Source organism: Mobula birostris, chromosome 25, assembly GCF_030028105.1.
Source record: "Mobula birostris isolate sMobBir1 chromosome 25, sMobBir1.hap1, whole genome shotgun sequence".
NCBI classification, from domain to species: domain Eukaryota; kingdom Metazoa; phylum Chordata; class Chondrichthyes; order Myliobatiformes; family Myliobatidae; genus Mobula; species Mobula birostris.
This window is the reverse complement of record NC_092394.1, coordinates 29,436,947-29,464,517: the sequence shown is the minus strand read 5'-3', so window position 1 is coordinate 29,464,517 and position 27,571 is coordinate 29,436,947. Positions and strand designations below refer to the sequence as shown.

Below are 27,571 nucleotides of genomic sequence, written 5' to 3'. Positions count from 1 at the left end.
GAAAGAGGATGTGCTGGAGGTTTTGGAAAGCATCAAGTTGGATAAGTCACTGGGACCGGAAGAGATGTACCCTAGGCTATTGTGGGAGGCGAGGGAGGAGATTGCTGAGCCTCTGGCAATGATATTTGCATCATCAATGAGGACGGGAGAGGTTCCGGAGGATTGGAGGTTGCGGATGTTGTTCCATTATTCAAGAAATGGAGTAGAGATAGCCCAGGAAATTATAGAGAGTCTTACTTCAGTGGTTGGTGGGTTGATGGAGAAGATCCTGAGAGGCAGGATTTATGAACATTTGGAGAGGCATAATATGATTAGGAATAGTCAGCATGGCTTTGTCAAAGGCAGGTTATGCTGTACGAGCTTGATCGAATTTTTTGAGGATTTGACTAAACACATTGATGAAGGTAGAGCAGTAGATGTAGTGTATATGGATTTCAGCAAGGCATTTGTCAAGGTACCCCATACAAGGCTTATTGAGAAAGTAAGGAGGCATGGGATCCGAGCGAACATTGCTTTGTGGATCCAGAACTGGCTTGCGCACAGAGGGCAAATAGTCGTTGTAGATGGGTCATATTCTGCATGGAGGTCAGTGACCAGTGGAGTGCCTCAGGGATCTGTTTATATTGGCCTTCATGAATCGTGGGATTGAGTTTAACAGCCAAGAGGTAGGGTTGCAGCTGTATAGGACCTTGGTCAGACCCCACTTTAGAATACTGTGCTCAGTTCTGGTCGCCTCACTATAGGAAGGATGTGGAAACCATAGAAAGGGTGCAGGGGAGATTTACAAGGATGTTGCCTGGATTGGGGAGCATGTCTTATGAGAACAGGTTGAGTGAACTCGGCCTTTTTTCCTTGGAGTGACAGAGGATGAGAGGTGACAGAGGTGTATAAGATGATGAGAGGCATCGATCATGTGGATAGTCAGAGGCTTTTTCCCAGGGCTGAAATGGCTAGCACGAGAGGACATAGTTTTAAGGTGCTTGGAAGTAGGTGCAGAGGAGATATCAGGGATAATTTTTTTACACAGAGAGTGCTGAATGCGTGGAATGGGTTGCCGGCAATGGTGGTGGAGGCAGATACGATAGCATCTTTTAAGAGAGTCCTGGACAGGTACATGGAGCTCAGAAAAATAGACAGCTATGGGTAACTCTAGGTAATTTCTCAGGTAAGGACATATTCCACACAGCTTTGTGGGCCGAAGGGCCTGTATTGTGCTGTAGGCTTTCTATGTTTCTATATATATTGGACCTTCTCCCATCTGAGCATAAATGTCTTCATTTTGGCATTCTCCTGTTGGTGCACAACATGTGCTCTCGGGTGCACAGTGCTTTTATCATTGGAAAATCTATAGTAGCTCAGTTGAAGTCAGTTTCCATCCCTCGTGTGGTGCTTATTGTGGCTACGATGGCAAGCTGTATGGACACATTGTGGAGGAAGGAATTGCACATGCAGCTTCATGACCCAGTTTTTTTGGACAGATAGTACTCTGGGCTTACGTACTTCAAGAACGAAACTTCCAGCTTTTAAACCTTCGTTGCAAACAGAGTTTCAGAAATTCTTAAGGTCTCAAAGGCATCTCAATAGAAGTAAGCAATTCAAGCAATCCAGCAGATGTGGCCTCTAGAGCAGGAGTTCCCAACCTGGGGTCCACAGACCCTGCACTTAATGTAGGGGTCCACGGCATAATGGCTTTTCTAAAGATTTGAAGGTGAAAACACTCCTGAAGAATGTGTTGCCTGAAGAATGAGACATGGGTGTGAGGGCCTCAGTATATACTTCAGCCTAAAAATGAATGGCCTGTTAATCCCAATTGTTCTGTAGAACTCCTGCAAGATGATCCAGAAGTCAAGGGAAGTATGATAAATATGCAGATTGGAGTGGAGGTGGATGCAGTAAGACATATAATCCATCACTTCTCATCTTGGACCCGCCTGAGAAAGACGGTAGCCTGGATTTGTAGATTCAAGAACCTGCTTTTGTTTTAGTCAATACAGCAGGTATATTCTTTGAGGAGAGAGATTGAAAAGACCAAAGGTCAGATTGGTCAAGATTGTCTCTCTCTGTGGAGGAGGTCAGAAAGGCTGAAATGGAGATCATTGGGATTTGCTAAAGAAAGTAATTTCCAGATGAATTCTCAAATTGCAAAGGGGAGAAGTGGAATCATTCACTGATCAGTGATGGCTTCAGAAAGGAATTAAGTGGATTTTCAATCTCCTGGCTGATTCACGTATGGACGGACATGGGAGAGATTGATCAGGTCAGTGCAAAAGGTCCTCAATTCCACCATGAAGGTACAGAATCTTAATGAAGAGGGTTTTCATACACGCCTTTGTGAAGTAGAGGTCATTCAATTACTAAGACATCCTCTGATCCCAACAATTTGGAAGTACTAACACCCAACCATCTGTTGCTTCTGAAGACCGCACCATCTTACCAACAGGAGAATGCCAAAATGAAGATGTTTATGCTCATCTTGGATGGAAGTAGGTCCAATATATGCCAAATTTGTTTTGGGGACAGTGGATCTAGGAGTACTTACCACTGTTACGGGAACATCTATAATGGTCGGGTAAAAAGACAATTTCCTTCCAGGAGACATTGTCCTCATAGTTGATGACGCAGCACCTTGAAACTCATGGATCATGGGAAGAGTCTTTCCAGACAGAAGGGGATTTGTGCGGCAGGTGCACATCAAGACTGAGACCAGCTGTATGAACAGGCATACAACCAAGAACTGTCTTCCACAGGAGGCAGAGGTTTAAGAAGCTACAGCTCAGCAAGCTTCATGACTTTCCGACTTGACAGACTGGTGGTAAAGATCACTCTGTAATGAGTTAAGTGCTGGTAACCCTGGGCCTAGATGATTGTTACATGACTTGAAGAAGAAAAAAAGAGGACATTTGCATAAATGTTAAGATATTTATCCTCTAACGCCCTTGAAGATTTCATGCCTCCCATTTCTGTAATATGTAGTTGTAACTATTAGTGTAATATTTAAGGGGCTGGGATATAGGAGCCATGTATCTATTTTCTGTCTGTATTGTATCTTGTGTTGTATGTTTTATTGGTTACAGTAATTTATCATGTGGGTTGGAGTGGTAGAAGCAAATAAGCATAGTTACATATTCATGCTTTGTCCTAGTTAGTTTTAGTTAGAGGCAGCCAGGCACATGGATGATATCTTTTTGTTGACTGCTGATTTGAATGCTAATTACTCTTATTCCGCTTATTTTGTTATTTTGCTAATTTCAAGTGCAAAGGCCTGACCTCTAACTCCTCCACCTCCCTGTCCCCAAACCTAATCTGACCTTTAACTTCACCACATTACTGTCTCTAAACCCTAACATGTCCTCTAACTCCCCTTTTCTGTCCCCAAAAGCATCCCTACAAACTTGAAAAATTACCAACTCTTAGTCTACTAGGACATATAGATGAATTTAAGTAAAAAAATAACTTTAAATTGAAAAAGTCAGTATTTTCTAAATAAATATGCTCACAGATCATCTTGACTTACACCAATCTTCAGCATTCAGAATTTGGGTTTTCCCTTCATAAATTTATTTTCTCCAGTTTCAAGGATGTTGCATACATCTCATCAAATACTTCCTTAAGAGTTTGCAAAGATTCAGTCTGGCATCTAAAACTTTGACAAACTTCTGTAGGTGCGTAGTAAAGAGTATATTGACTGATTGCACCACAGCCTGGTATAGTAACACTAATGCCCTGGAATGTAAAATCCTACAAAAAAGTAGTAAATACGTTCGAGTCCATCATGGGTGAAGTCCTCTCCATCATTGAGCATATCGATGTGAAGCACTGTCGTAGGAAAGTAACATCATCATCAGGGACTCTACCGTCCAGGACATACTCTCCTCACTGCTGCTATCAAGAAGATATGCGCGTCCTGAGGCTCTTGTACCATCAGGTTCAGGAACAGTTACTATCCTTCAAGCATTAGGCTCTTGAACCAAATGGGATAACGTTATTCAACTTCACTTGCCCATTCATTGAATTGTACCCACAGCTAATGGATCTTTAAGGACTTTTCATCTGATGTTCTTGATATTTATTGCTTATTTATTAATAATTATTACTTTCTCTAATTGCACAGTTTATTGTCTTCTGCACACTGCTTGGACACCCAACTTGCTGCAGTCTTTCACTGATTCTGTTACAGTTATTATTCTATAAACTTATTGAGTATACCCCTAAGAAAACGAATCTTAGGGTTGTTGAAAAATCCACACCTACCTATCCCATAAATATGATTTTAAAAAATTCCATCTATGATATCAATGATAGAATGATTTGAAGACAATGATAATTTAACTTGTAGTGACCCTTTCCAAAAAGGATACAGCAGTTAAGAAAGGTGAAAACCCCAAATCTGCAAATGTTCATTCAAGATTTACTAAGATCATTCAAGATATGCTTTACTAAGTCATATCCATTTCTAAAATTCCATTTAATATTTTGTTTTGGAAATACCATATTTGTTTGACCAGGATTCCAAAGATTACATTGTATCCAACATTTCCACAATGACACTAAACAAATGTTATCATACATCTTAAAATCAAAGTGCAGACTGTAGCATTTAAATCGTTTAAGCAAATGTCTTTGCTTAATCTTTAAAAATCATTTAGACACTAAAAATGCATTCAACATGGAATTGTACAGATTATTGCAGATAAGTTATACAAGATGATAAAAATAAAAAGACATGTTCAATATGATGACAATATATTTCTAATCACTTCATTGATTTTACTCTACAATAAAAATCAGCAGAAAAATACAAATTTAAATTGCACCAGATTTTTGAAGATTCTTTGATATACCAAGGAACTCACTTGCTTTGGAATTCTTTATTTAATGGATGGCTAGTAACTGAACAACCAAGTGGAATTTGAGTATTAGAAAAGCCTGTGATGCAAAATTGTTACCATCAATTTAAATATTGGAGGTTTTATCTAACCTGTTGAGAATTTCTTAGAACGTATCCTGGTTCCATTTGATCTATCAATTCTCTGTTCAATACATTTTGCTTATTATTTCAACCGAAGAAAAAGCAAATTATTAGTCTTGTCAAACATTCACAAACCTGCCAGCAAGTTCAAGTAATGCTCAAACAATCTATTGCTTAAACAAGTGTGAGGGTTGGAAGAAATCACACTTCCTTATTAACTCAGATGGCAACTGATAGAGTGGCAGTTATTACAGGTATTTCCAGTTTCAGCATTAGTTGTATTACAGAAGCATCTTCCCATCACTTTTCCTTGTCCATTTTAAATGGTACAAGCTTGCCTTTCTTATCTTCCAAATGTTACCTAAATCTGAATCTTGGGTCACTGTCTGAAAGTCTTGATAGATTACTCTTGTTAGTGAAAGAGTCCTGCCACGAGTTTATGATAAATTAATGTTTATTATTTGTTAAACCGAGAGATGTAAACTATGGAGTTAAATATATCTAAAGACAAAGCTATTAATTCACTTAAAATATGTAAAATCAAGGAAGTTAAATTGATTTTTGTTTTGTTAGAAATGCAGATTGCTTTTTTCCATATTTTGTATTATTTCTGCATTATGCACTTAAAAATTAAGGAAATCACAGGATAGTCAGTTAATTTGGAAGTGTTAGAAAAGATTATCTAAAAACTAATCGTATAATTAATTTTACTTTATTATTTCTGGCATGCATTCCAACCGTAGAATTGCACACAACATGAACAGTCACCAGGTGAATCACCAAGAAATGCTATTCCAATAAATGTATGTCATTCTGGTCTGAATTCATCATTGGATTTTTAATTTAATACCAGAATTGTGAAATTTCAAAAATAATTTACCACTGGGTACCCATTCAACAGATAGACAAATAAGACTGACTTCACAAACTAGGAGCATTATCCTTTACTTTCATGTGCCTAATCTCAAAACATCTAAATAAATAGTTTGAGCAAATTACAGAAATAGTCAAGACTGCAAGCTGTGTACTAGATGCCGCTAGTCTGATCCTCAAAGTTTTGGGGTACACACCAGTCTAATGCTTCGGCAACAACTATGTCAAATCTAATGCAATTCAGTTGGTTTACTGAATTATTAGGAAGCATGTAAAATATGTGATAAAATTAAAGTTTACTTCAAGTTAAAATGCAATAATTTTAGGGCCCTAAACTGTAAATCCTAAACAATGTTAAATCCTACAAAATCCATTAATGATTTGCTTACAGTTCTTATTTCATGCAACATAAATTTTTAAAATCATTTTAGTGGGAAGAATTGACTCACTTCATCAAGGTATTTTGTGCATCTGGCATAGAAAAAGTAGTGTTACTTCATACAATAGTGCTTAATCCTCAATATTTACAAGGATTTGCAAAAAAAAAAAGCACGTAAGTATAAATGAAAATGTATTCTTTTTCAATAAAAAGTTTCTAGAGATACATTGATTTTCCTGACAAGGGAAAAATGGACGCAGTTGCTTTGGAGTTTGATAACTCAAGAAAATATTTTGATAAAATTTATAAGTAACCTGTATATGAAAGTTAGATGGAGGGTCGGGAAAGATTTAAATGCCACAAATTCTACTGTACAAACTTCTAGCACTTCACTGAGGTGGTGACTATGTGTGCATTAAAAATCCACACACTATTTGACAGTGAAGCAATTACAGCAAAGGGATTTAGAGGCACTCAAAGCACACACTCCAACAGTTTAAAAATTGGTTAAAATTTTGCCGCAAAGTACTTAAGTCAATTTTCAACTTCTGCACTACTTCAATTTACAGCAACCAACTCACTCAGGCTTGAACATTGAAAGAAACCTCAATATGGTGCAAATCACTTTGGAGTGAATGAAGCTTAGGAACTCAAACAAATCACCCTATTTATATAATGTGGATTTAGTTCATCCACTTGCTCACAGGGAAGTCATCACAAAAATAATTCTCAAGTTAAAAAGATAATTGTGGAGTCATGGAACCAATGTAATGGAACAGTTCATTAGCTGCCTATATATCTTACTTCTCAAATACAAGATGTCCTTAATGACACATATTAAATCAGTGAGTACTCTTATAATTAATATACAATTGGAGTGTAAGACTCTGGGGACTAGAAAAATGAGTACACACAAAACTTCTGGTGATTCAAATGTTATCAAACTATTGAAATGGTTATGCAATTTAAAGACTAAAATAATTGCAAAAGAATTGGGTGTATTCAAAATTAAAATATTTCTCTATCAAAGCTAGACCAGAACACATTTTGAATTTCAATTACCATGAACCACGTCCAAGTTATATTATTGCAGATGGCCCATTGAGCATTTCAACATTACAATTTCAAGATCTACAAATCCAATCAATTGGGCCACATCAAAATAACCTCCCAGCAAGTCATCTGTATCACTGATTGAATTTTAAAATTAAGAAACGTAAAAGTGTGTTTTACTGATGTGTTTTTTTTTCTAATTAATACCAGAGGGAAAATAAAAATATGAACATTTTGTGCTTTTGTTGGTTACTCCTTTAAAATATTGAAAACCTGTATGGCCAAGTCATTTACCTGTACTGCAATGAGCAAACTAAAAATCTTCATAACAAATCTATGTTTAAGATAATTAAAAGAATATTTAGAATGCTACTTATTTTATAACAACTCAATCTAAACTGAGAACACTGGTGAAAATCTCAAAAGCATTATTAAACAGAATACAATTTAAGATAATTTAAACTAGAATCCTTGAATATAATTATTCTCAATGATAGCATTAAAATAAAATAATGTTGCAGAGAACACAGGAAGTAAAAAAACAGACATTTTCTAGTTTGAAAAAGATGGAACAAACTAGATCTTCCAGTAATTCACAATCTGCAATAGGAACACAATGCTAAAAGTGCTCAGCTAGTCAGGTAGGAGTTGCAAATTCTATAGGTGCTGTCTGAATGGCTGCTATTTACCCGCACCAGCATTTTACATTCTTATTTTACCTCAAAAGTACTGATATAACTTTATAATTATAGGTATTGACATAGAAAGTCACATTTAAGTTCCAAATTCTCAGCAAATATGTAGCTTCGAAATGAACACACCTTAGCATAGAGTTTGCTCATATTTGTAGTTTTAGTTCTTTCAGCCAACAAACATTTGTGGCTGGATTGGTGGTGGAAGCTTGTCATTTTCTACATTGTCAGAATCAATTGCCACTACTGACTGGCCCCTAGGTTTGATATCAAGTGGGTATTTCTCAATAATGTCTTCAACTTCTTTAGTTACACCTTCACTCCAATCAATTAAGTCTTTTTCAAGCTGTTTGGCAGCAGACAGAATCCTTTGCTGCCTCTCATTCAGCTGTGAAATAAGATTTAAGTTTTTGCACATTTGTTTCATTCCTGCACACGCCTCGGGAGACCAATCTTCAGAGTCATGTTTCTTCGGTGATGCTTGACCAGACATGTAACGATCAAAATCTTCTTGCGTTAGATTCAAAGACTGAGCATCCAACTTTTCAATAAAGGCAACTGCACAACACTGCAATCAAAGACATTTAAAAGCATTATAGCATAACAGTGCAGTAATTCAGACCAGTAATGTTAGGCAATTGCATTTGATTCACTATACATGCATATTTAATATTTCCAAAACTTCATAACACCATCCTTCTAGCAATGATTACTCTTAACTTTAAAGGACACATGAAATGCAAACAATATCAGATATTCTAACAAATAATCAGGGCTAGGTCCAAGAATCTCACACTAAATCTATTGTTAAAATTGATTTGTAGCGCCAGAAGATGTGCATGTTTTACATTTTGATATCAGGTCATCCATTCAGGACCAAAAACTACCAAATGTCATGGCTAAATTACTCTTCCACTATTGTATCTTTGTTATTATGCAGTTAGATTAGGAGAGAATAATTTAATAATAATGATATATTTTTACCCAAGCTGTGAAAGTCAAAGAACTAATACTGTTCAAATCTAAAGAAATAATCTTACATTTATTAGGATATTTTAAAATATAAGCAGAGTCCCTGGTCCACCCATGAAGAGACTTTTGGATTCTATACCAGAAAACAGTGATAATGCTTTGATGAGAATGAAAGGAACAATTTTACAGGCATGTGAAGGTCAATTATCTAACATAAAATCCATGAACTAAAGAGCAAATAGTGGATAGAAAGGGCATAAGAGATCCAACAACTCTGATAGCTACAACATATGCAGATAATTCTGCACTGTCATGAACACCAATGATCATCATGCTGAGAGGAGAAAGAAAGTTTATTCAAAGTATAGAAGTACGTGGTACCTCGTTGAAGGAACACTTTGGAAAACTCATCTGTATCTCATTAATAAACCATCCAATCTAGCTTGCCACTATCCCAGACCCTAAGAAAAGGGCATATGCCAATTGAAAGGTAAGAAAGCTTCAAGACACACATATCCATACTGATATTATAACACTTGGAAGAGGATACTATCCCACAGGAGTACAGCCTAGCACATAGAAAATAGCAACACAAGTTCCCATAACTTCAAGACCACAGTTACTCAAATCTTGTTACTCATTACAATACAGAGAAAACATCTGCATTAAGTTCAAGTCTAGAGCATCAGCCCCAATTCATTATTGATTTTTCACTGACGCACTTCAGAGAATGGGCATTACATTAAGCATCCACAAAACAAAGTTCCTTTCCCAAACTGCCCCGCCTATACAACACTGCCTACTGACAATAAAAGCCGCAAGACCCTGGAGAACATAGGCCACTTTCCACAACTCAGAAGTCACCTGTCAAATGAAGACCAACAAAATCTCCTTCAATGCATCAGTACATGCTTTGGCAATCAGAGAACAAGCTGTAAAACATATCTTAAAGATCAAGACCTTCAACCCAAGAGACCTTCACAGCATGCATGATATCTCCATCAATTCATGAGAGCCCTTCGCCCATCACTATTCAAAATGGCATCTCGAACCTCAGGTTCCCTCACTGGGATACAGAAGTCTAGTGCTGACACAAGATGCCACATTTCAAATGACCAAACTCCCCAACCCGTCAAGTGCTTCCTGCCCCACCTCTGCCACAGTTTCCTCATCAGCTATGTCAGCACCACTGAACTAGACAGGAAATCATCCTCAACTCAAAGGAAGTACCAAAGAAGATGATGACTAGTAGAAATAACTGAAAATATCATATTTAAATTTTGGGAAAAAACCCGGCATTTACTTATTTTATCAAGTAATTGCCTAATGTTGCTGGTTGTTTTAATAACATTCTAAATTTGTTACAATACTTACTAAATTTGTGAAATAATACCCATCTTCACCAGTCATCAGCCTGCTTGGATTGCAGAATCGTGTAATATACTGGATGTTTGACTGTAACCGAGGAGGATTAGCCTTTAATACTATGTAGATAAGTGTGGGTAAGAAGTCATCAGCAGAGGCAGGTTCATTCTTTGTGATCTTTATGGCATTGAAAATGTGTTTGCTGCATTTAGTGATGCAGGTCAGCTTTTCACGTGGAACTCGTCTTGAATCCATTTCTATTACAGCTGCATGAAAATTGAGAAAATTACATACTTACTATATTAAGTTTACCATAACCCATTGTAACCTACACTTGTCGAAGATTTGATGTCAAATCTCACACAATGGCTTGGATTTTGGCATCACCAGTGACATCACAGAATTCAGTACTGATCTCAAAACAAAACTGCTAAAAAACCAATATTCTGGGTGGTGTGAATTTGACTTCCAATGTCAACTGCTGTCAGGTATCAACTACTAAAGGTACCTCTCACACTATCCAGCAGGTTACATGGCAACACATGGAAAACCAGGTATTTCAAAAGAGACTGTTCTTTTCATCACTCTGGATTGATGTTCCATCCTCACCAACCATTCCTCATCTTGTGGTATTCTTCTAAGCAACTGTTGCATTAGCTATACCTGTCCTTTCATTTCCACCCTTCCCAACCTCAGGAACCGGGAAGTCTTTTCAGACAAAGCAGCAATTCTCCAGTTCTACGTCTAAACTAGTGTACTGTATCTGTTGGTCACAATTTGCTCTTCAAGTTTGGAGAAAATAAGCACATATTGTGTAACCACCTTGCAATGCACCTGTATGCAGTTTGCAATGAATAAACCTAGCTTCTGGTTGCCTGTCATTTTAATTCTCCATCCCACTCCTAACTTGGACCTCTCTATGGCATCTTCCATTGTAATGAGACCTAATGTATGCTTAAAGAACAAGTCATCTGTCTGGGCATGTTACAGCATTCTGGACTTGTGGTAACTCATTCTTTCTTTCTTTTTCAGAACTGGCTAGGTCTGCCAGTCAACCATCTGTGATTTCAAGTGTAGTTTTTCTTTCCCTCAATTAGTGTGGCTTGACATATCCCATAAAGTACCATAACAAGCAACATTAACCCATTTAATTTAACCTCAGCACAGATATTCTCTTTGCTCTACTCATCCATCCTCCATCTTCTCTATGACCTAAAATACACTTGTTTTCTCAGCTTTCCAGTCCTAGTGAAGATCCTTCAGTTTTGTTTAAAGAGGTAAACAAAATAACGTCCCTGATATGCTAGAAAAATAAGATTCAAAAGAAAAACCTGAACTCCAGGAAATTAATTTAACAAAAATGCTGGATAAATTAATGGAATTCAAAGCTATCAAATCATTTGGAAGTGAAAATTTACATCCCAGAATACTAAAAGAGGGAGCCTTGAAAATAGTGAATGCATTAGTGAAGACAAAGTTGTCTTGATGATGGAACAGTTGTTGCAGACTGCGGAAGGAAGAAAGGAAGGATGGAAAAAAACAGGGGAACTAGGCTAGTTGGTTAAACATCAGTAGGAGGGAAGTGTGGACAGCATGAAGCTGGTGATAACAGGATATTTAAAAAATATCAACAGTTTTAGATAAAGATGAATCTCAAGGCTTTATATTGCATTTGTACTTTGATAATAAATGTACTTTGAATCTTTAAAGCTAAGGTGGATTTTTGAAAGAAATAGTATCAGACAAACCTACTAGAGTTTTGTTTGTTTTTTTGAAGATGTAACTTGTAGAACAGATGAAAGGACACATGGTTTTGGTGTACACAAATATGTTCAGAAGCTCTAGATAAGCATTTGGTTTGCAAAGTAAAAACAAATGGAATTGGAGATGATCTACTGACAATGGAATGAAATTATATTGAGACAGAAAGCAGTAATAAGCAGAATAAGTGAGGCTGTCTTAGAGAAGGGTTCAAGCAGTGAATGGAAGGGCACAGGAGGGATTAGTGGTGGAGTCTTAGTTATTCACAGCATACATCAGCAATCTGAACAAGGGAACCAAATATAATATTACTAAGTTTGCCATCAGTATATGAAATGGGGTAACTCTTTTTGACCATTGATTCCCATGGAACAGGTGGAGAAACATTCTGCTAGGAAGTTTCTCTCATAACATAATGCCCCCATATCTGCATTCTGTAAGCAAGGGAATTCTGATTCTGTAGTAGACAAAAGAGGAACAGTCACTGTTTTAGTTAAAAAGAAATGAATGTTACATTACTAAACAACGTGTCATATAGAAGTATCAATCAACTGAAGAAATTGCCTTGTCAGTCTCCAAAGTAAATCCCACGGCTGGTCTCCTGCTGTGAAAATGGGATTCAAGGATGGGGAAAAAAGGGTTTGTATGATGGAAAGTCCAATACAGATTTTTTTTTTAGGAACACAGCCTCTTCTATCGCAGGTAACACTGTAGAATTCTACACAGAAATGGCACCAAGGGCTAAGAGGAGAATAGGTACTGAGAATATCAGGTAAGACTGTATTCTATGGCAGAAAAAGATTTATGGGCCAAATGACCAATTCATGCTGTTTTCTATTTGTCTATGCATTCTGACAGCCAAAGAATAAACTAGGAAGTGTATATTTGGTTTGTCACAAGTTTAACAATTTAACTTTGTACAGTTTGTGCAAATAATCTTGAAAGTATTTCAACGATATATTTAAGATTTTTACAGACATTAATTGCAATTAAAAAAACTACAACACTAACCAGTTATTGCTTTTACAACTAATTCGTAAACTTCATGGATTTCTTCATTTACTGGAACACACAGCATCTCAAGTGTCACCCAATGTAATGCCCTGGAGTTAATAAAATTTTGTTAGCTTAGAATTGCAGAACCTTAAATTTGCTAGGACAGAGATTCAAATTTTGAAATTATCAGACCATTATTTGCTAAAGTTGTTCATGGATCCCTATTTTACTCGTAGAAGTACTAGCATTGCATGGGCTTAACAGGAGACACCTTTTGCCCTGAAGGGTACTACTAGACAATGGAAAAGTCAAATTAGGTGGCAGAAACTTTTGTAATCAGGCAAAGAAGCCAATGTCATAAACCACCACAGGGAAGTTCAAATTAAATGGGAGAAACAAGCTAAAAAAGACATGTGAAACTTATTTCATTATTTAATTTAGGTTTTACTTTTAAAATATTTTTAAATTATATGGAATGGTTAGGCCTTGAAATATGTTCTATAGAAATATTATTAATTCAACAGCATTTTTGTATTTTGGTAGATTCCACATATTATTGAATGGTTATCTTTGATAAAGATATTCAGTAACACATAATCTTGACAAAATTGGCCCTTATGCATCAAAACTACCCTGCGAGTATGACAGACTGTACTTGCGAATATGCTAGAACAAACAATGAGACCCAGGCATCTGGCCATTGATTTCTGGGTAAAACACATTCTGCCTCAATGTAGGTCTGACACACAGAGAAACTTAAAATACTTGTGCTTTTCAGCCAAGGAAGGGCAGGTTTAAGGTGCTTTTAATTAAAATACATAAAAAGTAAATACAACACTTAACTTGGAATGGACAGTGGCAGTACGACCAGAGGACACAAGTTCAAAATAGTAAAAGCTAAAATTTAGAACACATCGGCAATAACTTTAATACACACTTTTATTAACATTTGAAATGGATTTTGGAGAAGAAATCTGGAACCCAATTTCCAAATTCATTTATTCAAAATTAAAATACATCCAGGGTCATTCTGGAAGAATACGTTAATGCAGATTAACTGCTTCGTGCACAATTAGTGACCTCAGAACAGATTTACAATTCGTCATATTTTCTTTCAAAAACATTATGTCTAACCTTACTTGAAAACAATTTCAGCTGAAGTGAATATTCTTACCGAATTCGCTTCTGAACTGCAAGATCTTTCTTCTCATCATCAGTAGTCTCTGGACAAAACACTGTTTTGTACAGTCGTGTCATCATATAGTTTTCAATCTGATCCATAATCTTCTCTATCCCTTCAGGAGAACCTAAAATAGCAATTGTTATACAAGAAGAACAACTAGAGAGCAAGTTTTTTTTAAATCACCAGAAAATGTGGAGACCACCACGTATTAGAAAGATTGATTATTTAAATCTGAATGTTTTGCAAATAATTGGTAAAGCCATGCTATGATTTCAGTAAAGTACTGACAAAGTAACTATTGCACAAACCAAAACTAACGCATTTGTTTCTTTGGACTGAACATATTAATAACACCATTGAATCCTTCTTATTTTAAAAAAACATTCTATTGTCTTACTTCCAAAAAATTATTTATCAGCATTATTTTAAAATAAATAGATAGAATTAAGGAATATAATTTGATCTACCAAAGGAGAATAGAAAACAGATTGAGAGGTTCTTGAGCAAAGATATCAATTGTATAGTGAAATAAATTTTCTGCATAAAAGTTATACATTTTCCTAGTTGCTGCTCCCCAAATTTACTGCTTTATATCCACAAACACAGAAGACTCTTTGATATCTCACTGAAAATTATTCATAAGGCAATGCAGACAATCTAGATTAACCAAGGAATCTTAGCTATGGTAGTAGATAGATTACCATAGATTACTGCATCTTTGTTCAATGTTGCACACATACCTTGTCATATTGGGCCAAATGATAAAGTCTAGGAATGAGACACAACTAAATATTTGCCCTTTACATCAAGAAACACGACCACATGCATGCTCTTACCCTTGAATTACTCCACCTGTGATCAGTTAATTCAAGAGATAAAGTACCAAATCCAAAATATTCTAAAGATTCAACAAATAGATAAAATCTGTCAGAGAATGCTTTTCTTTCAAAAGGATATAGTTAAAACACAAATTCCAATTTTTTTAAAAAATGGGGATCAATTTTAAATGCTATGCAGAAACAAATCTGAGTATATGAGGGTGGTGGGGTGCAACTTGAAATGTTGAAAATCCATATTGATTTTAAAATAATAGAATATAAAACCAAGAAAAGCTTTATTAAAAACTTTACTTGGCCTTTCATGCCTGCTCCGCCTTTGAAAAAGATCATGGCTGGCCTTTTAACTCAGCGCCACTTTACTTCACTAACCACACATTTCTTGACTCCCTAAATATTTGAAAAATAATATCTGTCTTGAACTTCTACAGACCTCGTGGAAATTTATGTATCCAACCCTGAGCAAAGGTGGAATTTCTATCAATCACAGTTTAGATTGCCTTCAAACTTGTTGCCCTATGAATCACAATTACGTTTTACTGTCTCACTGTTGAAATGTGTTTGTGGACAAATGTCTAAAATGTATGGATGGGGAATGAGGCGAACTGAATAAAGAATTCCAATGATTCGCAATCCTGTGGATGAATAAATTTCTTATCCCGGTCCTGAATGGCCTACTCTTTATTTTGAGACAATGACCTCTGATTCTAGCCACCCTAATAGAGGTAAATATCAGGTCTCCACCATCTCCTTTAGCTCAGGTTATATTGCAACATAAACACATTCACAACACAAGCTTACTGAAAGTCTAATCTGCCTCAAACAGCAAAATGCTTATAAACCAATGGGTAGATCAACCACTGGTGCATGATACTAAAACTCAACTGGTCAGGCAGCATCTATTCAGGAAAAGATCCTTGGTAGTACCAGGATAGGCAAAATTGCAAAAATTCAGATGGGAATTTAAAAATAAACATTAGAAACCATTAAGGACTGGAGTAGAACACATCTCCATCACTGGAAACTCTTTAAACCAAGATTAAAAGTGCGTTTGAAAAATTCCAGGTCAATTGGTCAATCTTAAATGATCAGGTTCATTAAAAAGTCCTATCCCAAGCAAGGTACCTTTAAAACTGGAGTGAGACTGTAGTCGGTCAACCATGCTTTGATAGAAATCCTGGACGCACTCTGACTGTTCTTCAATACTTAATTCCTGAGAAAAGTTGAATTGCAAAAAAAAAATTAAACATTTGCATCAACTGATTTGATATCTGACTTTGTTATAAAAGTCCTCTTAAAATAAGCTCTTGAAAAAGTTTGCATTTCTATAGTGCTTTAACTGTTATAAAGCATCTTAAAATACTGCATAAAGGCAATAATACAATTATAATATGGTAAGGAAGCTGACAGTCAAATGGCATGTTCAAGTACAAGTTTTGAAAAGTGCTTTAAAGGTTATGAGTAAACTTCAAACACTTGAAGCCAGAAAGTGTGACTGAAAGGGGAGCAAAGTTCAAAGTCTGAAAACGAATGTTTTTTGCCAGTTTTCAAGACTGGAAGTGAAGAGATGGGGTAGCAATTTGCAGATAGGAGGGGTTATAAATGAGATCATTTAATTCCTTTTTCCATCTTTTATTTTGAATAATTTCAACATACTTTAGATATAGACATGAATAGTTTGAATGTTGGGGAAGTTAATTTTCATTACTGGAAAACATGTTTAGTGTTAGCATTAATTAATTGTTGTGCAGGTGCTTATTAACACAAGACAATCTGCAGATTCTGCAAATCCAGAGTGACACACACAAAATCCTGGAGGAAATCAGCAGCTCAGGTTGAGTTCTGAATCCATCTTTCTAATACTTAGTCGTCGTCACATTTTCTGGTGTTTGAAAAGACCCGATCAAGTCCTGATGAAGGGTCTTGGCCTGAAGCACCAATTTTTGTTCCTCACCATAGATGCTGCCTAACCTGCTGAGCTCCTCCTGTATTTTGTGTGTTACTGCTGATTCTTAAGGTAGTAAAACAGTAAGGAATTCTATTAAATAACAGGAGGATTAACTGATCACCTAGTAATTCTCTTTATTTAGCTAGTATTAACCTTGTCTTGAGCACATGGTTTGTAACAATGCTATGCAGTTCCTTTCTCAAAAACTTATACTTGACAACCTGCTTCTGCAATTGGGCCTGCCACCACCTCATAGGACATACTAGCTTGAACTTGAGTCAGACTCCCACGATTATCCAGATACCTTAATCCCTTGGTCCTATCACAAACTTCATGGCTGAGGCATGGTGGTGGCTGATATTCATCATCATCAGAACTAAGACTTAACCTGAATGCTCAAATCCTTCCCTCAAACACTATAGATGAAATGATATTTACTCAGATGAAACTGCGGTTGAAAGCCTTTAATCATGAGCAGAAACGACTGGTATTTTCATTACAGAAGGGACTTAACTAGAGACAGTTTTTGATTAAGTAAATTGTTTAATAAAGTTGAAAAGAGTTTCAATAAGACCAGTTATCAATACACAGGAAAGATGTTTGAAGAGGTGAAACAAACTGATAGGTGTGGTTAGAATTAATTTAGTTAAGTTGAGATAAATGTCAATCATACATTTCTATGAAATTTTTGTTCACTTTAAAGAATAGCAGAGAATGTTTGCTTTGTAAATCTTACTAAATATAATGGCTCAATTCTAATTAAAAGACTAATATTACTTTTAAGTGCCAACAGTTTATATTTAGCTGTCCACGCATTGTGCAACTTTCACTTGTAGAGATTAGAAAAATAATGTTTTTGTTATACTCAGAGGCAAACGGTAACAAACTTCTTTTGAACCTTACCTTTTTATGCTGCATGTTTTCAATAAATGCCCGACATTGTTTTAGTATATCTTGACCAGGCCTACGAAAGCTCTTGAGGAAATCAATAAAGTCCTTCGAAGCTCGTTCTGTTTCCAGACTGGCCTGTCTATTTATGGATGGACTTGAAGCTTTGACTTCCTGACTGTCTGCTAGTGTAATAACAATACAAAAGTAAGAAAGCCAGTATTCAAAGGGTTTTATAACAACTGTTTAATTTGGTTTGAGTAGGAAAAGTGCAATCTTCTTGCACTGTAGTTTTAATACAAACAGCATGTAATACATCTGCAAAGTATTTCATATTGAAGAATTGCCCCATTTAAACCATAGGTGGATTCTATTTTGACTTTATGTTTGGCTACTTTACTTCAGTTTGCTGTACCCCTCAAAGATACTTCCAACTGAATCACTGCCCTAAAGTCACTGAGCAACTCTCACCATCAAGCAGACAGCATCCACATTCTTTGACAACAGACAATTTTTCTTTGACAATAAAATCACTCCATTACATCATTTTCAGAGATACCAGAGATCAGAGCTTTTTGCTTGCATTTATGCTGGCATTAAAATCACAGCAAACAATTCACACACAAAGCTTATATGTAGCAAAATCCTCAACGAGGAGCTAATTTACTTTCTAGGACTTAACACAGTTTTTTTTTTAAAAGGTGTGTTATTTTTATCTTTCTAAACCAAGGCATATAGATATAAACCAATAAACTGGCATATCTAGTTGGACCTCAAGCACCATTGGGCATAACCCACGAGCAAAATCAATTCATTATTGGAGGATTGACTGTCATCTTTCTCCAGTTCTGCAAAATTCTCTTACTCTCCTGCTGAGAATCAGCGTGCAGAATAGATTCAACTCCATCACTTGCTGGAGCTGAATGTATCGTTCACACTCAACCTCAACAAGTGAGAACCTTATTATACTTCCATCCCTGCTACGCATCTAATAGATTACCCACTCCAAGTTAAATCTTTTCTGGAATCTTTTTGTACTCCTCCTTTTCTCTCCAAGCTCATCTTATCCACAAAATTCACCTCTTGCTCCCTTGACCACTCAACTTCTCCCACATTAAATGATATTGTTATAGGCTCCTCACCTCAGTTATAGATCTCCTCCCAAACAGTAAAGTAAAGTATGTACCCCCCGCCAAATCTATTGTGATCATTCTCCTCAGAATTCCAAACCTCTGCCTTTCCCCATTATTATCCTTAAATATGCTATCATAGAACAGTAGAGCACAGGAATAGACCTTTTTGGCCCATACAACATCTATGCCAAACACACTGCCAAGTTAAACCTGCTCAATCTGTGCAAAAAAATGTGCCTGGCAAATCATCTTTAAACTTTATCCCTCTCACCATATATGAGCTTCCTACCCTGAGAAAAAAAGGCATAGATAAAGATCTACCTTATTTATGCCTCTCAAGATTTTATATATCATGATTAGGTCACCCCTTAGCCTCCAATACTGCAGAAAAATTATTCCAAATTTGTTCACCTTATCTTTATAGTTTATACTCTCTCATCCAGGCAAAATCCTGGTGAACTTCTGCACTTCTCCAAAGCCTTCATATCCTTCCTGTAACATGGTGACCAGAACTACACACAATACTCCCAACTGTGACCCAAACAAAGTTTAAAATATCTACAACTTTTATATTCAATAAAGGCAAGCATATCATGTGCCCTCTTTACCACCCTATCTATTTGTTTAAGTGAGCTATGGACTTGTATCTCAAGGTCCCTCTAAATACTACACTTACCTTACATTTATCCTTCCAAATTCCATTACCAATTTCTACTTGTATAACATTACTAATTCTACTCTAATTCATGAGATGCTCAAAGTTTCATCCATGACTTTTTTTTAAAAAAACATTTTCATTACTGTAATTCCTTCAGATACCGTGGTGTCCCATAAACCTGCTGCCAGCATGCTGACTCAAGCGTTCAGCTGGTCTGACATTCCTGTGCTTGTTCATTTACAATGATCCCAGTTAAACAACACTTCAACATGATGAGTCTTATCCTTGTTATCCAAGGATTTACCCCTTATTCCTGCAATTTCCACCATCTCTACTGCCCTTATATTTCACTCTTCTAATTGAGCCTCTTGAACACAATTTTAAACAGCTCTATTCTGGGAATTGCTGTTTGCAGCTATCAAACCCCTAAATGCCAACATATATAGAGAAACAGACTTTTAATATATTGTATTCATCCACTAATATCACCAACTTTAACTTCTATTTAAGTTTTGCAACTGATAAATACAATGCAAAGATGACAAATAAAATCATAGCAATAAAGCCATATTCCAAAAACTCAAATATATTTATAAATTATATATCACAAAGTAATTCCATGCTATACATTTAGCAATTTTAAAATTCATAGCTAACTCCATTACATGACATATGAATAAAGCTTTACTAAGTAGTCTTCTAAACTACAGCAATCTTACTACAAGTTATTAGTGAAACATGTTTCAAAGAGCTCAGAACTGTTACCAATTTAATGTCAGTAATTGAAGAAAATTGACAGCGACTTAGCTCCATATTGTTTAGAAAGATTTGAAACTGTTGGAAGTTTAACATTCTTATCTGATGTAAATGGTAACAGAATAGAAGGATAAAAGTAATTATTATGACTTTGATACATGGGAAAGATGTAGAGCCGTGTTGTTATTGTAATGTCCTCATTAATAATATTTTCAGTAATAAATGTTCTATTGTTTATTATACCAAATAAATAGGATACTCCAAATGACTTTGTTAGAAACCACTGGTATTCAGCTGTTTGAACCAAAAAAAACTCCTAGATTACTGCACAATTAATGGTAGATAGATATCAATGATTTATTAACATTCAGGAAGGTAGAGTCTGTCTACTCCCTCTGCCACTGGAGTCTCCAAGTCATGTAACTGCGTCACAGGCTCTGAGATTATACGGGGGGGGGGGGGAGAGAAAATCACTTGCTGGCACATGATCTAACACTCCATTGATTTCAATATGAATTGTAGCTCAAAGAATTGGCGTAAAACAGAAGACCATTTATTATTTCAAAAATAAAAGAAAATGATTTTATATTAGATGTCAAGTGATTCCAGCTTTTTCAGCCCGTGAAGTCCCACTAGAAAACCTGCTCCCTGCCAGAGGCGATCAGTAACAGGAATCCCTCACTACGCTGCCAGCAACCCAACTACCACTGAATTTCAAGATATAAAGGATTGGTCTCTTCCAATAGGGTTGTGGTGACACCAGTCAGAGGTGATGGTGGGGTGGTGGGGGGGGGGGGGGCAGGGGCACGGGTGAAGATCATGCCAACGATACCCGAGAATTATTTCAACATTTAACAAAACTCAGCGATGTTAATCATATTTTTCTACATGTTCACATATTTTGGTCCCATGTTTATGATTCCTAAAGGAAAACAACAAACTGGCCCTTGCATAAGAATTATTATCCTGAAGTTAAACACTGAGACATAAATTAACATTCTTCAATGAGGAAAAACAGAGTAGCAGATATATTTTGTGCAATGTGCTGAAGATCTGGAAATAGCTTAGTCTCTCAATCAAGTATATCAATTTTTTTGCACTTGTAAGCAACTCATCAACTGCTAGGGTTATTCTGTTAAGAAAAAAATTAGGTTAGGTAATTAGATAAAGTAAGCAGAAATATATGTATATGTACAGAAGGATCATACCCTGGTTAAGATACCTTCCCACTGTGAATATGAACGTCCTAGGAACTATTTGCAATCGTTTGTTACTTATTCACATTTTCACGTCTGGAGTTCAGGTTAAGGCCAGCAGTTATTTTCTATTCCAACCTTCCCTTTCTTTAGTTATTCCAATCATGTTGGACCTGGAGATCTAGGGTTTATATAGTTACAAAGAAGAAATAATATTTCAAACTCAAGTCTGTGTGCAACTTAGAGGGGAGCATGCAGATGATGGCAGAGTTTCAAAGGTTTTGGAGGTGCTGTCAGAGGAGTTGAGGTAAGTAATTGCAATTCCTTGTCTGAACAGTGCAGTGTAGTCATTCAGTGCCACTGATGGAGAATGAATGTTCAGGGTGATCGATGTGGTACCAATCAAGCCCACTGACATGTTCTGTATGATGCAAAGCTGTTACAGTGTTGTTGAAGCTGCACTTAGCTGAGCAAGTATTCAATTCCGTCATGCTCCTGACTTGCAGGTGGTGAAAATGCTTTGATGCATCAGGTGGTGAGTCACTCATCACAAAATAATGAGCCCCTGAACCCCCTTTTGTAGATTCAGTATTTTTCTTGTTCCTCTAGTTGAATTCATGATCAATGACACTCCCAGCATACTGATGGTGAGGGTCTTGACAATGAAATGCCACATAGACTATCAGAAGTAAATGGCTAGGTTCCTGCTTGTTAGAGATGTTCACTGACTAGCACAAAGGTTAGTTGCCATTTATTACTCCATGCCTAAATGTTATTTAGGGGTCATTGCAAATGTAGTCTAGTCTTGAGTTGCTTCATTTGCTGAAGGCAGTTGAACATTTGAAATGTTCATTGATCACTACAACTGGAAGGTCACAAAAAAGTCCGTGAAGCAGCTGATTGTTGGCCCTGGAACACTGCCCTGTACAGAAATTCCGAGGTGGGGTGTGCCTCACCTTTGACTTTTATTGAGTCAGGACTCTGAGCTACCTGGTCCTGACCAATTGGTTATCCATGAACAGGTTATTGGTGAGTACCGTCTGTCAGTACTATTGCATTAGCTAATGAAGGACTCCAAACTCATTTTAGAGAATTGTAAATTAAATCAAGAAAATTATTGTTTACTTTTTGAGGAATACAATGCAAAACTCAAATGTATTGTTCTAAATGTTCTGTAACAATCCTGAGCCCAATGACACACTTGATAAGTACCCACCTTGCAACTTACCAGCAAACACTGCAGTAAAATGAGGGCAAAAGATTATCAAATAAACACAAAGCACATTAAAAAGGCATATTGTCCCCAAATGCACATTAATATCAAACAAATGGAAACAATTTTAAAAATGGATTACAAAGAGTATATATTTTTAAAATTTTCCAGCTTGATGAAAGCAAGAACAGCAGCAACATTTAATCAAGATAAAACCCAACTAGTTTTTGTTAGCTTCAAAATGCTGTTTCATACATTATTTTCATATATCTTACAAGTACAACAGGGTCTAAACATACTGCTTGCTCAATTGACATTTTCCAATTATCTAGCATCATACATTAGCTCTGTATGACATTAAGGGATAATTTAATACTTTGATCTACATTCTTCTGGAACCAGATTTGATTGCATTAGCCATAAATGTACAGCCAGAGGTAGAACAAGATTGGCACTTTAACTAGATTCAGATAGTGAACTTTAATCCATTATTCCTTCCATCTTTACTAAAAACTTTAGTAAAGTTCTTTCATGTTAGCAAGTTATTTATCCAACCCCGATTATGTTGCTGTCTTCCTCCCTCACCTCACTTACTCAACCTGAAATATCATCGTACTTCATAATTGCTACTGATGTTTCAGGTCATTTAACTAGCTCCTACAAAGTTCATCATGCTGCTCCAATGAACTAGTTGGGTAACTTCAACTGTTAAATGCAACTGAGCTGATGCATTGCATCTGCATTTTCTACCAATCAACAATGTAAATGTAATCTAAAATCAGAGATATCTTCTGATAAACCAATTCTACAGGCTGTTGTGGTTCTTAATAGATTAATAATGTTGCAAAAATGATTTTACTTTGTTATTCTTTTAGGAGCAAATATATTAAGGGACATAATATTTACAAATCACCAATGTGTAAAATTTTTATAGAACAGTTTTTTTTTAAAGAGTCAGAAAATACTGAACTTAATTACTTTTTTTATACATGACAATGCAATCATATAATCTATTTTAGCTTCATTACTCAGAAGTCTCTGATTTTTATATAACACACCTTTCAAACCAGAAGAGGTTAATTTTTAATGGTCACAGTTGTTAACTTAAAATAAAACATTAAAAAAAATCTCACAGCGATTTGCTCAATGGTATGCATTTAAGAAATAAAATTTTGAATGCAAACATTTGAAACTTCACAGTTTCAAACTTCCTTGTTTGAATTTGAAACTTCCCTGCAACAACCTTCCCAAAGAGATAGTAATTTAATGACTTTTGAAGTGAAACTCCAGGCCAATCATCTGTGGCCAGATCTGACATTACTGAAGGAATTGCACACCTATGCCCTTAGAGTTTATCGCCAAGTGGCAGAATTTGAAAAAAACTAGCTCTTCAGGAAAAACAGAAGAATTATCTTCAAAAGCTGAATGAAGAGACCACGCATTCTCTTACAACAGCTGTTACCCATTCAGAAAATAGAGATTTCTACACAAGAACAAACTCTTATGGGGAACAATGTTTAGTAAGAGCTATTTCATGTTTTAATTTTTTCCAATAACTATTTTATAAAGCACAGTTGTGCTCATGGGATTCAAATGCAAATGAAAAACGATAAAATACAAGTATTTTAGTTTCTATAATAGTATAAAAAATAAAAATGAAATTAGACTGAAGAAGCTGAAATTATTTTTCACAGCAAAATTATATCATTTCAAATAAAAGCAACATTGTTTAATGAATAAAAATCTTCTGATTCAATTAAAAAGATTAATTGATCAACAACTATGGGCAATAAAAATAACCCCCAGTTACCGGGTTTGGGTAACATACAATACCAGCCAGTACAGGCAGACAGCTTAGTGGCTGCGCTGCATTACCTTCTGTAGAAGCCAGCTCCCAAGGCAGAGTAAAAATCTCCTTCAAATCCCTAAAAATGTTATCTGCATTGCATTCCCTCCCACCTATTCCTTTTTTAAGAGGTTTGTCTTGATTCACTAAACATATAAAGGAAGAAAGAGCAAAAGGGGGGGGGGGGGGACAGCATGAATGGAAAAAAGAAAAGCCAAAACTTAAAGTGCGATTACTTGGAGCATCATTACATTGTACAAAATACTGAATGAAATTTAGATACAATTAAACATATCAAACTGACAAAAAAACACTGTCGAAATGGAGCAATGGGTAGTGTTTTCTCTTTGATTATGCTGTAGAAGTGTAATAACTCCAAAAATGTGCAGCAAGTCTACATAAAAGTACCTTATTGCAGTTTGGAATTTGATATATTTAGGGTCTAAATATAAGCATCAATTCCTGAATAATGGAGGCCAAATTACTCCACATCATGGACCGAAATGTGAATGAGCTTGAGCACCACTTCCAACCAAACAGCTCCAAGTAGAATGGCAGCAGGTGAGGAATGTGCTTATAGCTTAGAATTCTTAAAAGAAAACATGAAGTCTATGAAGAAAATAAGGTACGATTAAAGTAAATATTCACATATTTCAAATACTAATGGGAATTGCAGCTTCCAAGACTAAATACAGAATTGTGGGTTTTCCCCAACAGAGACGGTTTAGACATTGCTATAAAATCACTATATTCTGTTAACAGACCAGCCTGCGCAAACTCGTGCTTCAGACATAACAGTTACAAAGTAAACTACTGTCCCACTTTCAAATAATGTTTAGCTAGCAAACTGGCTAAATATTTTGTATTGAAAGAAACTAAAGAACATCCACATCAAACATAACCCCAAAAATGAAAAATCAACCTGAGAATTCATTTTCTTCCATGATGTTACTTGAATGCTGAATATTTCATTCAGGTTTTTTTACTATTTTAAAGAAATGTTTGATATGTTTAAAATGTAGAAACAGATAAACTGACCTAATTGATCTATAGCTGTGTGAATTTTTCCTGCTTTTGAAAAGGATTACTTTATTACCATTAGTAGCTTTATAGAGTTAACTAACCCTTTTCTGTAAATATATTGTTCTAAAATAAGATCGCATAGTAATGGATGGTTTTCTATAAACTTAACAGATTCTTATTCTCAGTGAAACTGAAGCAAGTGTTTTCCCTTTCATATGGATCCAATGAAAATCCAATGTTTTGTCATTTAAAATCCTGCACATCATAATTATATAAAGATCAACATTGATTTGAGTATTAGCATTGTTGGACTAGGGTGTAGAATTGTTATTTTTCTTGTGTTTGCTTATACTTTTTATAAATCACCCATAGATGCATAACTGTTCGGTTAGTTGTTCAGTAATTGTAGCATAGCTGCTTCTGTATTTTTCTAGAAGCTTCTTAGTTCTTTTTTCTACAGGTGTCACACCACTTGAATCTGGTTATTTTACAGGCCAATTCTTATCACTGGAATATTTTTTATATTTTTCATTGGAGCTAGTTTTTGTAGAGTACAACCAGAACAACTCTTTTCTCTGCTCCTTTCTTCATTGTTTATTATTGTAATACTTAATAAAACAGCCACAAGCAACAAGCTTTATGGCTCATTCTTGACTTCCACAGAACCTCCGCATCTCAAAAACACCAGAATCCAACAGCACCAAACAATTACTTTGAGAATTTAAAAATCAAGAATACTTTGCAAATTCAAGGCTAAAATACTAAACACAATGTTTCTCTAAAAAGTAGCTAATTAAAATATTTTCAGTTAAAATATATTCACCTTTTTTTGGTGCAGCCCTGGATGATGGGCTGAAGAACTTTTTGACAGTCTGAACTTTCCTTTTAGTCTCATTTGTCTTTTTCTCTTCGAATTTAGAAAATGTGAGTGACGGTGCCCCTTGACTGCTAGCATATGCAGCTTCTTCCTCGCGCTGTAAACTGAATAAAAATATTTGAGTTTACTCTACTCAACAAAACAGAGACTTCATCATAAAGGTAAAAGGATTAGGAGGGGAAAAAAAAAGGATGTAGAAAACAGACCAAATCCAGCATGTTTGACAAAATTAATGTAGTTTATTGATTCAGTGCTTAATTAATATTGAGGTTAGGTGGTGGATGTCAAGAAATCTCTAAGCATTACTATTATGAATCTAAAATGTAGAAATAAAGTGTAATTTCTCCAACCTTCAATTAGAAATGAAGATAAAACTTATGAAAGGTCATCAATGTAAATTATTAACTCTCTTTCTGTCTCCACAGTTGCTACCTGACCAGAGTACCTTCAGAGTTTTCTTTTGTCATTTCAGGCTTCTAGCATCTGCCATAACAAAACTACTTGCAGATCATACTAAAAAGTCACTGCTCCAACTGCTTCTGAGCTGACCAGTGAAAGAAAAAATGGATTTTCAGTGGCAGTCTCAAGTGTTAATAGAAAAAGCATAACAATTTCATTTTTATGCTAAGAGGGTGTAAGCAACTGACCAATGCAAAGATGAAACAAAATTAACAATTACTCTACATTTAATCAAACAGTTGAACTCTCGGTTTTGCAGAGTCCCAGGCACATTCCAAATGCAACTAACAATTGCTGAAAGCCCCAGGAATCAGCGAAAAATAGTGTCAAATGTGAGGAGCAGCCATATGCATATTGAAAATTCATTCAAATTGTATGTACCAATGTCTGTGTATAAAGGATTCCACCTAATAATTAGAACCTCAGACTACAGATGAGTGAAACTAATAAAAATCATTCAATTATGTTTAATTTATATTGATTGTGTGGTTATTT

At 35.8% G+C, this 27,571-nt stretch overlaps 1 protein-coding gene across 3 annotated transcripts in view; it reads right to left on the bottom strand.

The window, feature by feature from the left end:
- Nucleotides 1-4,386: 4,386 nt before the first annotated feature.
- Nucleotides 4,387-27,571, bottom strand: part of rabgef1 (RAB guanine nucleotide exchange factor (GEF) 1) — a 34,042-nt gene continuing 10,857 nt past the window's right edge. For 2 of the 3 annotated variants that reach the window (XM_072243704.1, XM_072243705.1), the window contains exons 3-9: nucleotides 26,564-26,721; nucleotides 17,931-18,100; nucleotides 16,205-16,292; nucleotides 14,235-14,367; nucleotides 13,076-13,167; nucleotides 10,313-10,569; nucleotides 4,387-8,534 (exon numbers count right to left, since the gene is read on the bottom strand). In XM_072243704.1, coding sequence (XP_072099805.1) covers nucleotides 8,136-8,534; nucleotides 10,313-10,569; nucleotides 13,076-13,167; nucleotides 14,235-14,367; nucleotides 16,205-16,292; nucleotides 17,931-18,100; nucleotides 26,564-26,721 — 1,297 coding nt within the window. In that variant the 3' untranslated portion in view covers nucleotides 4,387-8,135. The remainder of the gene's footprint in view (nucleotides 8,535-10,312; nucleotides 10,570-13,075; nucleotides 13,168-14,234; nucleotides 14,368-16,204; nucleotides 16,293-17,930; nucleotides 18,101-26,563; nucleotides 26,722-27,571) is intronic. The other variant, XM_072243706.1, reaches the window with a different exon arrangement.